The 15,089-nt window shown below is 39.0% G+C and overlaps 1 protein-coding gene across 2 annotated transcripts in view; it reads right to left on the bottom strand.

The window, feature by feature from the left end:
* KLHDC1 (kelch domain containing 1) overlaps nucleotides 1–15,089 on the bottom strand; it is a 63,014-nt gene that overhangs the window by 35,757 nt on the left and 12,168 nt on the right. For both annotated transcript variants that reach the window (XM_054447600.2, XM_054447601.2), the window contains exons 2-4: nucleotides 9,380–9,450; nucleotides 8,783–8,900; nucleotides 8,220–8,338 (exon numbers count right to left, since the gene is read on the bottom strand). In XM_054447600.2, coding sequence (XP_054303575.2) covers nucleotides 8,220–8,338; nucleotides 8,783–8,900; nucleotides 9,380–9,450 — 308 coding nt within the window. The remainder of the gene's footprint in view (nucleotides 1–8,219; nucleotides 8,339–8,782; nucleotides 8,901–9,379; nucleotides 9,451–15,089) is intronic.

The raw sequence follows: 15,089 nt of genomic DNA, 5'->3' as shown, positions 1-15,089 counted from the left end.
AAAAAAGAGAGCAGATTCAAATTACTAAAATCAGAAGTGAGGAAGAAATATTGCTACTGATACTACAGAATAAAAAGGATAACAAAAGAATACTATGCTGGGCATGCTGGTTCACACCTGTAATCCCAGCACTTTGGGAGGCGGAGGTAGGCAGATTGCCTGAGTCCAGGAGTTCAAGACCAGCCTGGCCAACATGGTGAAACCTTGTCTCTGAAAGTACAAAAAAAATTAGCTGTGCATGGTGGTGTGCACCTGTAGTCCCGGCTGCTTGGGAGGCTGAGGTGGGAGAATCACCTGAGCTTAGGAGGTAGAGGCTGCAGTGAACCAAGACAGCACCACTACACTCCTGCCTGGGCAAGGGTGAGACCCTGTCTCAAAAACAAACAAACAACAACAACAAAACCAGCAGAATACCATGAAGAAGGGTATATCAACAAGTTGGAGAACTTAGATGAAATGGAAAACTTCCTGGAAAGACCCACACCCTCAATGCTGGGCACAGTGGTTCATGCCTGTAATCCTAGCAATTTGGGAGGCTGCGGTGGAAGGATCACTTGAAGCCAAGAGTCTGAGACCAGCCTGGCAACATAATGAGACTCTATCCCTACAAATAATAAAAATCTTAGTCAGGGATGGTGGCATGTGCCTGTAGTCCCAGCTACTCAGGAGGCTGAGGTAGAAGGACTGCTTGAGGGTCCAAGGAGTTCAAAGCTGCAGTAAGCCATGATAGCACCACTGCACTCCAGCCTGGGTAACAGAGAAAGACCCTGACTCTTATAAAAACAAAAATAAAATATATCTCAAGAAGAAATAGAAAATCTGAATAAACCTATAACAAGTAAGACGATTGAATCAGTAATCAAAACCCTCCCAAGAAAGAAAAGCCCAAGAATGGCTTCACTGGAAAATTCTACCAAATATTTAAAAAAGAATTAACACCAATCCCACTCAAACTCTTCCCCCAAAAAAAAAGTGAGGAGGGAATACTTCCTAACTTAGTTTGAGGCTAGCATTACCCTGATACCAAAGCAAGACAAATAAAATACAATTAAATATATCTGATAAGGGATCAACACCCAGAATACATAAAGTACTACTGTAACGTAACGTCAAACAGACAGACAACTCATTTTTTTTTAAATGGGTAAAGGATTTGAATAGACATTTCTCCAAAGAAGATGTATAAATGTCCAATAAGCCAACATCATTAGTCATTAGCAAATACAAATCAAAACCACAATGAAATACCATTTCACATCTGCTAGTATAGCTATTATTAAAAACACACACACACACATACCCAAAATAAGCATAGGTGAGGATGTGGGGAAACTGGAACCCTTGTTCCTTGCTGGTGGGAATATAAAATGGTATAGTCACTATGGAAAATAGTTGGTGGTTCCTCAAAAACTTAAACATAGACTTACCAAATGACCCAGCAGTTCTATTCTTAACATATATACTCAAAAGAATTGAAAACTGAATCACACAAAGTTATATGCCACGTTGATAGCAGCATTATTCACAAATAGCCAAAAGGAAGACACAACCCAAGCATCTATCAACATATAAATGGCTAATCAACATGCGGTATATACATACAGTAGAATATTACTCAGCCATAAAAAGGAATAATATATGCTACAACATAATGCACCTTGAAAACGTTATGCTAAGTGAAATAAGGCAGACAAAAAGAACAAACATTTTATGATTCAATTTTTATGAAATACCTATTATCTGCTTATTCGTAAATTATTATAGACAGAAAGATTAGAGGTCACCAGGGGTTGGAAAGAAGGGAGAATGGGGAGATAGGGCTTAATGGGTGCAGAGTTTCTGTTTGGAGTAATTAAAAAATTTGGAAGTAGGTACTGGTGATGGTTGCACGACATTATGAAGGTAATTAATGCCACTGAATTGTACACTTAATATAGTTAAAATGAAAATTTTTATGTTTTATGTATTTACGACAACCTTTCAAAAAGGTATAGCAAGCCGAGCATGGTATCTCACGCCTGTAATCCCAGCACTTTGGGAGGCTGAGGTGGACGGATCACCTGAGGTCAGGAATTTGAGACAAGCCTGGCCAACATGGTGAAACCCCGTCTCTACTGAAAATAAAAAAATTATCTGGGCATGGTTGCAGGCACCTGTAACCCCAGCTACTTGGGAGGCTGAAGCAGAAGAATCCCTTGAACCAGGGAGGCGAAGGTTGCAGTGAGTGGAGATCATGCCATTGCACTCCAGCGTGGGCAGCAAGAGTGAGACTTAGTCTCAAAAAAAAAAAAAAAAAAAGCATAGCGAAAGTTAAGTCTCCCTCCTACTCTCAGTCACTTAATTCCCTTGCCTAGGGCAATCACTGTTACTGGTTTCTTTTATATACTAACAACAACAAAAAAACCTTTAAAGGTCCAAAAATACTTTATAGGGTAGATTAACCTGGAAAAACAAAGGCAGAAAACCATAGTGGTTTACAGAAACACATGTCATTGCCATAAGCATTCAATACTCCCTTTATACAAGCCTATGCTAGGTTCAGAGATAGAGTTCAGCCCTATGTTTGCCTCTAGCCCTTAAAATGCTTTTTGCAAACCAAAATGACAAAAAATTAAGTGTAACCAGGAGGCAAATCAACAAAGCTATCAATTACTCCTCCTAAAAAATTCTGTATATACCTGTGAATAAAATTCAACAATACGTTCAAATACTTGTTACAACCAAGTAAGATTTGTATCAGAAACACGAGTATATCATATTAGAAAATATTTAATGACATCAGTACTTAAATGAGAAAACAAACCTCAAACAACTTCAAAAGAAAAAGTATTTAATAAAAATCAATATTCATTGCTCATAAACATCTAGGTTTAAAAGGTAAGGCCATGTTTTATCTTTTATTATATATATATATTTTTTTTTTTTGAGACAGAGTTTCATTCTTGTCACCCAGGCTGCAGTGCAATGGTACAACCTCAGATCACTGCAACCTCCGCCTCCCAGGTTCAAGCAATTCTCCCGCCTCAGCCTCCTAAGCAGCTGGGACTACAGGTACCTGCCACCACACCCAGCTAATTTTTGTATTTTTAATAGAGACGGGGTTTCACTATGTCAGCCAGGCTGGTCTCGAACTCCTGACCTCAAGTAATCCGCCCGCCTTGGCCTCCCAAAGTGCTGGGCTTACAGGCGTGAGACACCACGTCCGGCCTATATTGTATATATACTTTTATATGTACTTAATATAATATACTTAATATAATAAAGTAGGCTGGGCACAGTGGCTCACATCTGTAATCCCAGCACTTTGGGAGGCTGAGGCGGTCAGATCATGAGGTCAAGAGATCAAAACCATCGTTGCCAACATGGTGAAACCCCGTCTCTACAAAAAATACAAAAATTGGCTGGGTGTGGTGGTGCGTGCCTGTAATCCCAGCTACTCGGGAGGCTGAGGCAGAATAGCTTGAATCAGGGAGTCAGAGGTTGCAGTGAGCCGAGATGATGCCACTGCACTCCAGCCTGGGTGACAGAATGAGACTCTGTCTCAGAAAAAAAAAATGATAAAGTAAAATATATATAAATATATATACACTTAATATAATATAGTAAGTATATATAATACAAAAAACATATATAATATATAGTAAGTATATATGTATATATAAAATATAAAATAGATAAAAATAAGTTTCCATATATATGGAAATAAAGTATATACGTAATTTCCATATATATGGAAATAAAGTATATATATATTAAGTATACATGTAAAAGTATATATAATAAATAGACATATTTTATATTATATATACTATGTGTTAAGTATATGCTAAAGTATATGTTATATAACATACACATGTATAGTATAGTATAGTGTATGAGTCAGAGTATTTGAGTCAAATACTATACTATACATGAGTATATGAGTCAAATACTATACTATACATATCCTCCTGCCTCAGCCTCCCAAGTAGCTGGGACCACAGGTACATAGCATGCCACCACACCTGGGTATTTTTTTTTCTTACTTTTTATAGAGATGAGGTCTCACTGTGTTGCCCAGGCTGATCTCAAACCCCTGTCCTCAAGGGATCTTCCGGCCTTGACCTCCCAAAGTACTGGGATTACAGGCATGAGCCACCACAACCAGCCTAGATTTTTTTTTCGTTTTTGAGACAGCGTCTCGCTCTGTCGCCCAGGCTCGAGTGCAATGGCGCGATCTCGGCTCACTGCAACCTCCACCTCCCGGGTTCAAGCCATTGTCCTGCCTCATCTTCCCAAGTAGCTGGGATTACAGGTGCCTGCCACCACGCCTGGCTAATTTTTTGTATTTTTAGTAGAGACGGGGTTTCACTATGTTGGCCAGGCTGGTCTCCAACTTCTGACCTCGTGATCTGCCCACCTCGGCCTCCCAAAGTGCTGGGATTACAGGTGTAAGCCACTACGCTCAGCCCAGCCTAGATATTTAAACTTTATTTAAAACATATTTATATATTCTAGCTGGGCACAGTGTCTTACATCTATAGTCCCAGCACTTTGGCAGACCGAGGTGGGTGGATCACTTAAAGCCAGGAGTTCAAGACCAGTCTGGCCAACATGGTGAAACCCTGTCTCTACTAAAAATACAAAAATTAGCCAGGCGTGGTGGTGTGCACCTGTAATCCCAGTTACCTGGGAGGCATGAGAATTGTCTGAACTCAGGAAGCGGAAGTTACAGTGAGCCAAGATCGTGCCACTGCACTCCAGCCTGGGTGACAGTGTGAGACTCTGTGTCAGAAAAAAAAAAAAAAAAAAAATTTATATATATATATATCTCCTGCCTCAGCGACCTGAGTAGCTGTGACCACAGGTGTGCACCACCACACCTGATTAATGTTTTGTCTTTTTAGTAAAGATGGGGTTTTGTCATGTTGGCCAGGCTGGTCTCAAACTCCTGGCCCCAAGCGATCCTTTTACCTCAGCCTCCCAAAATGCTGGGATTATAGGCAAGAGCCACTAGGGCGGGCCGACATCAAATATTTCAAATCCATGATTTTAAAATGGTAATTTAAAACCTTACAGACCATTTTGAAGGATACTAGAGAAATGACTCAATTGATTCTAAAGGGGAAAGAATCAAGCATTTATACTGATTTTCCTATACAAACAGTACCTTAGGGTTAATAAACAGTTAAAGAAAGTTTCTTTTTATAGAAGTATTCCACTAATAAATTAAGAACAAATAATAGAATTAGAATATCATCACTTTGCATCTTCTTGTACAAAAATGGATCTAGGCAGCAATCTTCGGTGCTTGCTAACATACAGAGACAACCAAACATTATGTGCCTACTAATGTCTAAAAATAGTTAGCTATGGGCCGGGTGCGGTGGCTCATGCCTGTAATCCCAGCACTTTGGGAGGCCGAGGCGGGCGGATCACGAGGTCAGGAGATCGAGACCATCCTGGCTAACATGGTGAAACCCTGTCTCTACTAAAGATACAAAAAAAAAAAAATTACCCGGGTCTGGTGGCAAGCGCCTGTAGCTCCAGCTACTCGGGAGGCTGAGGCAGGAGAATGGCGTGAACCTGGGAGGCAGAGCTTGCAGTGAGCTGAGATCGCGCCACTGCACTCCAGGCTGGGTGACAGAGCTGGACTCCATCTCAAAAAAAAAAAAAAAGTTAGCTATGGGCCGGGTGTGGTGGCTCATGCCTGTAATCCCAGCACTTTCGGAGGCCAAGGTGCGTGGATCACCTGAGGTCAGGAGTTCAAGGCCAGCCTGACCAACATGGTGAAACCCCGTCTCTACTAAAAAATACAAAAATTAAGCCGGGTGCGGTGGCTCATGCCTGTAATCCCAGCACTTCGGGAGGCGGAGGCAGGTGGATCATGAGATCAGGAGTTCGAGACTAGCCTGGCCAATATGGTGAAACCCCGTCTCTACTAAAGATACAAAAAGAACTAGCCAGGCGTGGTGGCACACGCCTGTAGTCCCAGCTACTCGGGAGGCTGAGGCAGGAGAATCACTTGAACCCAGAAGGCGGAGGTTGCAGTGAGCCGAGATTCCACTACTGCACTTCATCCTGGGCAACAGAGGGAGACTCCGTCTTAAAAAAAAAAAAAAAAAAAAAAAAAAAAGGCTATGAAGTACTTTTTATTTGCTCCCAAACCAACAACCAACACAAGAACATGAATTTGCTTAACTTTCTAGATCTAACTACCAATTTACAGAAAATAGAAGGTGTAGATGAATATGTTAAATGGTATCACAGAGATACAACCAACACAGTGCAGACTATTGGGATTCTATAGCCAAATGACATGGTTTCTTCAACAAATAAATTTCAAGAACAAAACAACAAAAAAGACCAAAAGGAAATCTCTAGAATAAAAGCAACTATATATATGGAAGACATATTGGCTGGGTGCAGTGGCTCATGCCTGTAATCCCAGTACGTTGGGTGGCCGAGGCGGGTGGATCACGAGGTCAGGAGATCGAGACCATCCTGGCTAACATGGTGAAACCCAGTCTCTACTAAAAATACAAAAAAATTAGCCAGGCATGGTGGTATGCACCTGTCGTCTCAGCTACTCGGGAGGCTGAGGCAGGAGAATTGCTTGAACTTGGGAGGCAGAGGTTACAATGAGCCGAGATGGCACCACTGCGTTCCAGCCTGGGTGACAGAGTGAGATTCTGCCTCAAAAGAAAAAAAAAAAAAAAGAAAAAGAAAAAAGAAAAAGACATATAAATCGATTATAATGTATAGACCTTATCTAGTCCTCTACTGAACAAATTGTTTAAAAACATTTAAGAGACGACCAAATCTGAAAACTGGAAATTGAATAGTGAATGATATTTTAAAACACAAATAAAATTTAATAATTAGCAATGAAGAAAACCCTTAAAACAAAAATATAAGAACTCAAATAACAGAGTTGATGGCCAGAAAATATGAGGAGCTGAAACAGAATTGTTAGAAATTAGGAAAGAAGGCCAGGCGCAGTGGCTCACACATGTAATCCCAGCACTTTGGGAGGCTGAGGCAGGCAAATCACAAGGTCAGGAGTTCGAGGCCAGCCTGGCCAACATGGTGAAACCCCATCTCTACTAAAAATACAAAAATTAGGGCCAGGTGCAGTGGCTCACGCTTGTAATCCCAGCACTTTGGGAGGCTGAGGCGGGCGGATCACGAGCACAGGAGATCGAGATCATGCTGGCTAACACAGTGAGACCCTGTCTCTAATAAAAATACAAAAACAATTAGCTGGCGTGGTGGCACGCCCCTGTAGTCCCCAGCTACTCGGGAGGCTGAGGCAAGAGAATTGCTTGAACCCGGGAGTTGGAGGTTGCAGTGAGCTGAGATCGTGCCACTGCACTCCAGCCTAGGCGACAGAGCGAGACTCTGTCTCAAAAATAAATAAATAAATAAATAAATAAATAAATAAATAAAATAAAAACACAAAAATTAGCCGGGCATGGTGGCAGGCACCTGTAATCCCAGCTACTTGGGAGGCTGAGGCCAGAGAATCGCTTGAACCCAGGAGGCAGAGGTTGCAGTGAGCACAGATCATGCCATTGCACTCCAGCCTGAGCAACAGAGTGAGACTCCATCTCCAAAAAAACAAAAAACAAACAAAAAAAATTAGGAAAGAAATAAAAGGGGAGAAAAACTCATTTCAGAAATGAAGACAATGTTACAAATAGCAAAGAGACAGTTATCACAGAAAATACAGTAAAGGACATAAAGAATAAAAATGTGAAAAACCACAAAAAATAGTTAAAAAGAATTAGCGAGAAATGATAAACAGGGAGTGAGGAGCTAAAATGTTCATAACTAAAGTTCCCCTTCTTCCCAAAATGGAACAGAAGGATTAAAAACATAACTCACAAAAACCGGCGTTGAAGGAATGGGAAGGAGGGATGAAGAAGCTACCATCTAGTTTTATTGATGCTCAGAGTAGGGGAATGATAGACATTGTTCAGAGAAAAAGAATGAGTAATATATGAAAGTATAAATATAAGCACTGGATTTACTCAAGGTCCTACCCAGTGCAATAAGGCAACAAAAAGTTTAAAGATTAGAAAGGAAGAAATAAAACGGGCATTGTCAGATATTGATTATTTAGAAAATCAATTGCAATCCTGAAAAAAACTCATACCTTTAAGCTTTCTGTATTTTAGCCAAAAGCTATTATCTTTGCTTAGGTAGACATAATGCATTAAGTGCAACTACTGCATTACCTGTCTTTATATACCCAGCAGGAAAGTTTATCACGTGGTGTAGGTGGTTGTCCTTCAAAGTTGGTGATTTTTTCCCAAATGTAGGTTCCATCTCTTGTTCGTAAATTAACAAAATAAAGCTTTAAAAGATGAGAACACTATTAGCAGACAGGGCATTTAAAAATTAAATCTATATCAGAGGGAATGTGATCTAAGAATTAATACTATTATTTTCTTTTTAATAGGTAAGCTTGTTACCTATTAAAAATTAAAAATTACAGAATTAATAAAAATGAGACTGTTTTAGGAGTAAAAATGATATATGAAACATATTAAAATGGGTCTTTCGCATCCTGCTCTTTTCCTATGAATAGCAATTAAATATGCAGTTAATTCTGAAGCAGAAAGACACAGAAGAAGAGAAGAGCAGGACTGCTGCATTTTCAATCTAGCTTTAAAATCTTTAATTACAAGTTCAAGGTTTTCTATATATATCTTCTTTTTAAAATATTTATAACTTATGAGATGAAATGATACATTAAATATTACATTTTGCTGCACTCTTGAATTAAAGAAATTATTACTCGATTGCTGTATCCTTTGTCATCATATCCTCCAAAAATGTACAGCTTTCCATTAATGCAAGCACCACAGCTTCCTGACATGGAGGCTGGGAGTTCTCCTTCCATGAGGTGCATTCTCCTGCAGCAAGAATAACATGGAATCCCATAACTTTCCAGAAAGGCAAATTAAAATTCTCTTTAAACTCCACGAGTACTTTTGTCAGTGAAAACTGTCACTGTCAATTACAGTTACAATGTAATGGTGGCCAATAATGTAAAAACTCTAAGAAGATCCAGGGTAAAAATTTTTCAATCTGCTAGGAAAAAAAAAAAAATCACAAAAATTTCACACGTCACTAGAACTGGAAATTTGCAGAATAAAACAAAATCTTCAGAGACAGCACTGGTCTTGAGAGAAATACTAAAAGACAAAAAATAGAGCAGGGAAAACAGTAGGGGAATGAAAGAGTCAGAAAATAAAAGCATTGAAAGGAAAGGAAAGGGAGACTTTAAAAATGTTGCAGTATGTTCAAAGTATGGTCTCAAATTCCCTAAAGTCTACAGAAACATTTATAATAGATATTAAGATCAGACAGTATGCAATTTAAAATTACTTACCACAACCCACTATCAATATCATAGGTCCAAATTTCATCATTAGGCAAATATACTTCATTGTCTTCAATAGACTAAAAATACAGAATACATAAAATTATGTTTATCAATTACATAGCAAACAGTTACACAGCTTCTCAGGATGAGAAAAATTGCTAGTAAAATACTATAAAACACAAAAGAAGGCTCAAGGATTTTTTTCAATATAAAATAAAATATATCAAAAGAAAAGGAAAGAAGATTTTCTAAGAGAAAGTGGGAAAACAATAAAGGATCAAAATAAAACACAGCAAGTATATAAGTCTCAAGAAAATAATTAGGGCAATTAAACCTTTAAAAGGGGCTTTATGTAAAAGAAAATAGCAAAACAATAAGATTTAGAGCAGAATATTAAAGACTATAAAGCCATGAAGAAAAAGATCATCAAAAAAAGGGCAATACATTTTGGGTGACAGGAAATATTAATGGAGGAAATTTTTTAAAGACACAATTAAATATCTTATTAAGATATCTCAGGTACTTTAATTCACTGAACATATTTTTTGAGTGCCTACTATATGCAAGGCATAGTATTAGTTGTTCATTAAATCTAGAATATAAGGATCACAATACATTTAACTAGTCAAAATGATAACTCTGAACTTGAATAATCTCTAAAGAAGCTGATCACAAATAGAATAGCACATTCTGACATTCATGATGAAAAGATAAATAAGACTTGTATAACAATCTTACTTATTTTGAGCTTAAACAAACTTAGGGGTTAAAATAAATTTTTACATAAATCTGTCATAGTTCTCAGAATCTATGTAATACTTCAAAAATAACCGGCTGGGCACAGTGGCTCAGCCAACATTTTGTAATCCCAGCACTTTGGGAGGCTGAGGCAGGTGGATGACCTGAGGTTAGGAGTTTGACACCAGCCTGGCCAACATAGTGAAACTCCACCTCTACTAAAAATACAAAAAAAAGTAGCCGGGCATGGTGGCGTATGCCTGTAATCCTAGCTACTCGGGAGGCTGAGGCAGGAGAATCACTTGAACCTGGGAGGCGGAGGTTGCAGTGAGCTGAAATCCTGCCACTGCACTCCAGCCTGGGCAAGAGTGAGAATTTGTCTCAAAAAAAAAAAAAAAAAAAAAAGCTAGAGTTTTAAAATAGCACTTAAGAATTTCTAAAACTATATAATACATAAGTTATTAACATGCTAAGAAGATTTAGCTGTTTCTCATCATATGTTCTTTAAATTTAAAAATAGGCCGGGTGTAGTGGCTCATTCCTGTAATCCCAGCACTTTGGGAGGCCAAGGCAGGAGGATCGCTTGAATCCAGGAGTTCAAGACCAGCCTGGGCATCACAGCCAGACCTTGTCTCTAAAAAAAAAAAAAACACCAAAAAATTAGTTAGGCCTGGTGCACATGCCTGTAGTCCTAGCTACTCAGGAGGCTGAGGTGGGAGGATCACTTGAGCTCAGGAGTTTGAGGCTGTAGTGAGCTATGATAGTACCACTGCACTCCAGCTGGATGACAGAGGCAGACCCTATTTCTTAAAAAAAAAAAAAAAAAAAAAAAAAAAAAAGGCCAGGTGTGGTGGCTCATGCCTGTAATCCCAGCACTTTGGGAGGCAGAGGCAGGTGGATCACGAGGTCAAGAGATCAAAACCATCCTGGTCAGCATGGTGAAACCCTGTCTCTACTAAAAATACAAAAATTAGCTGGGCGTGATGGCGCATGCCTGTAATCCCAGCAACTCGGAAAGCTGAGGCAGGAGAATCGCTTGAACCCCAGAGGTGGAGGCTGCTGTGAGCTGAGATTGTGCCACTGCACTCCAGCCTAGGCAACAAATGGAGACTCTGTCTCAAAAAAAAAAAAAAAAAAAGAGTATCTTGTCTACCATGTCTCTCTCTCTCTCTCACACACACACACAAATACACACACACACATAAAAATAGAAAACCGTTGTATTAGTTCCAAGGAAATTAAACTTACACTCATGTCTGGGTCTTTTCAATAGATGGTGCAAAAGAAAAAAACTAGATTTCTATCTTTCACCATATACAAAAATCACATCAAAATGGATTAATGACTTAAATCTAAGACTTCAAACTATAAAACTACTACAAGAAAACATGGGGGAAACTCTCCAGGACATTGGTCTTGGCAAAAATTTCTTGAATAATACCCCACAGGCACAGGCCACCAAAGCAAAAATGGACAAATGGGATCATATCAAGCTTAAACGCTTCTGCACAGTGAAGGGAACAATCAACAAAATGAAGTGACAACCTACAGAATGGAAGAAAATATTTGCAAACTCCCCATCTGACAAAGGATTAATAACCAGAATATATACAGAGCTCAAATGACCCTACAGGAAAAAAATCTAACAATCTAATTTAAAACTGGGCAAAATACTTGTATACACATTTCTCCAAAGAAGACATAAGAATGGCAAACAGGCATAGGAAAAGGTGCTCAACATCACTGATCGTCAAATAAATGCAAATCAAAACTACAATGAGATATCATCTCACTTCAGTTAAAATGGCTTTTATCCAAAAGAAAGGCAACAACTAATGCTGGCAAGGAAGTGAAGAAAAGGGAACTCTCATACACTGTTGGTGGGAATGTAAATTAGTACAACTACTATGGAGAACAGTTTGGAGGTTTCTTTAAAAACTAAAAATAGAGCTACCATATGATCCAGCACCCCCACTGCTAGGTATATATGCAAAAGAAAGGAAATCAGTGTATCGCAGAGATATCTGCACTCCCATGTTTGTTGCAGCACTGTTCACAACATCCAAAATTTGGAAGCAACTTGTGTCCATCAACACATGAATGGATAAAGAAAATGTGGTACTCATACACAATGGAGTACCATTCAGCCACAAAAAAGAATGAGATCCTGTTATTTGCAATAACATGGATGGAACTAGAGGTCATTAGCTAAATGAAATAAGCCAGACACAGAAAGACAAACATCACATGTTCTTACATGAGATCTAAAAATCAAAACAATTGACCTCATGGAGACAGAGAGCAGAAGGATGGTTACCAGAGGCTGGGAAGGGTAGTGGGAGGGTGTGAGTGGGTGGGTAGGGATGGCTAATGGGTACCAAAAAATAGTTAGAAAGAATAAGACCTAGTATTTGATAGCACAATAGGGTGACTACAGTCAATAATAATTGTACATTTCAAAATAACTAAAAGAATATAATTGGATTGTCTGTAACACAAAGGACAAATACTTGAGGGGATAGATACCCCATTTTATATGATGTGACTATTATGCATTGCATGCCTGTATCAAAATATCTCATACATCCCATAAATATATATACCTACTATGTACCCACAAAAATTAAAATTAAAAAAATTTTTCAAACAGTGAAAATATAAAAACTTACACTCATGTCTGACTGAGGAATCCATATTAAATGGCTAAGTAAACAAATAATTATAAGAAGGGGAGCTACTGTATGAGTCTATGGTTTAATGGCGTTAGGTTCCAGTAGCCTCATGTGTACTCCTTTACAAAAGAAATATTATAGGCTGGGTGCAGTGGCTCACACCTGTAATCCTAGCACTTTGGGAGGCCGAGGCGAGCAGATCACAAGGTCAGGAGTTCGAGAGCAGCCTGGCCAATATGGTGAAACCCTGTCTCTACTAAAAATACAAAAAAATTAGCCAGGCATGGTGGCAGGCGCCTATAGTCTTAGCTACTCGGGAGGCTGAGGCAGGACAATTGCTTGAACCTGGGAGGCGGAGGTTGTAGTAAGCTGAGATCACGCCACTGTACTCCAGCCTGGGTGACAGAGCGAGACTCCATCTCAAAAAAAAAAAAAAAAAAGAAATATTATGAAAGTGAATTGTCATTACTCTGTTTAAGTCCTTTCAATGGCTCCCTATTGCTTTTAGCATAGTCTAAAATGTTTATGATTCTATAATATATGGTAGCTGCTATCCCTCGAAACTTCAAGTTGCCTTTCACACAAAGTACGCTTTCAGTACTTAAACATCTCCTCGTTCCTTGCTATGATAGGACCATTCATCTATTCTCTTTTCTCTTCTTATAGTGCTCTTTCAGAGTTTGCCTAACTCCTCTTTTTTGGGAATCAGCTTAAATGTACTTCTCTAACCTATTCTCTAAAATAGTTTAAAGTATTAAGGTCCCCTATTAAAGGTTCTCATAGACCTGTACTTTCCCTTTGAAGTTCTTTGTCTGTATCACACCCACCCTCACCACCACCAATACTGCTAAACTGTAAGCTTCATGAGTACAGGGATTTTGTCTATCTTGTTATGCTCCCAGAGCCTACTACAGTGCCTCACACATAAAAGACAAATAAAATATTTATTCATTGAGTGAGCCACCGCGCCCAGCCCAAGTTTTCCTTCTCTACTGTATTATTCCTATCAATATACAAACATGCCTCATCTCATCTTTCAAAAAAAAAAATTCTCCCTTGACTCCTTCTCTTCCTGTTTCTAGGAATGGTTAGAATATGTTTGACAAGGCCAGGCACAGTGGCTCACGCTTGTAATCCCAGCACTTTGGGAGGCCAAGGTGGGCAGATCACCTGAGGTCAGGAGTTCAAGGCCAGCCCAGCCAACCTGGTGAAACTCCGGCCTCTACTGAAAATACAAAAAATTAGCTGGGCGTGGTGGTGGGTGCCTGTAATCTCAGCTACTCAGGAGGCTGAGGCACGAGAATTGCTTGAGCCTGAGAGGCAGAGGTTGCAGTGAGCCCAGATTGTACCACTGCACTCCAGCCTGGGCGACAAAGCGAGACTCTGTCTCAAAAAAAAAAAAAAAAAAAAAGAAACAGAAAAGGAAAAAAAAAATAAAAAGACAAGCTATAAATTGAAGACATATTCAACTCACACAATTTTATATTTTAAAACTTGTATAAATTAGTTAAAAAAAGCAAATAATCCAATAGAAAAATGAGCAAAAGACATGAGCCAGCATTTTTACAGAAGACACAAATAGTCCATAAAGTTAGACACTCAATTTTATCAGTAACCAAGGGAAATGAAAACAAAAACCACAATGAACTATCATGTCACACTCACTGGAATGGCAAAAATGTAAGGCCAGATGGTACCAAATGTGTTGTCAAAGATATGGGGCAAGGAAGTAGCTGGTGGGAGTGTAAATTGATACAAATATTTTGGTAACAGTCTGACACTTCCAAATAATTTTGGAGATGTGCATATCAAGTGATCTAACATTTCATTCATTGGTAGATTCCCTAGGGAATGTACATGCCCTTGTGAATATACAATAGGAAGCATGTTATAAGAATGCTTACAATAGCAAAAAATTAGAAACATTCAAATATTCACCAATAATGGAATGGATAAATTGCAGTAAACTCATACAGTAGAATGTTATACAGGATATACATCAAATGAATGGATCTAGAGATGATGATTTTCAAATTATTTAAAAACTGGGCAGCATAGGCATTGACCAATCAGAATAGATGCCAAACAACAACAGGTACAGCCATACAAGCACACACCAGTTGACTATAAGCAATATATGAATCTAAAAACTAAAAGAATTCATGAAAGAGGCTAGGCTCACACCTGTAGTCCCAGCACTTTGGGAGGCTGAGGTGGGTGGATCACCTAAGGTGAGGAGTCCAAGATCAGCCTGGCCAACATGGTGAAACCCCGTTTCTACTAAAAATACAAAAATTAGCTGGGCA

Source organism: Pongo pygmaeus, chromosome 15 (assembly GCF_028885625.2).
Source record: "Pongo pygmaeus isolate AG05252 chromosome 15, NHGRI_mPonPyg2-v2.0_pri, whole genome shotgun sequence".
Lineage (NCBI taxonomy): Eukaryota > Metazoa > Chordata > Mammalia > Primates > Hominidae > Pongo > Pongo pygmaeus.
This window is presented reverse-complemented; position numbering and strand designations above follow the sequence as displayed.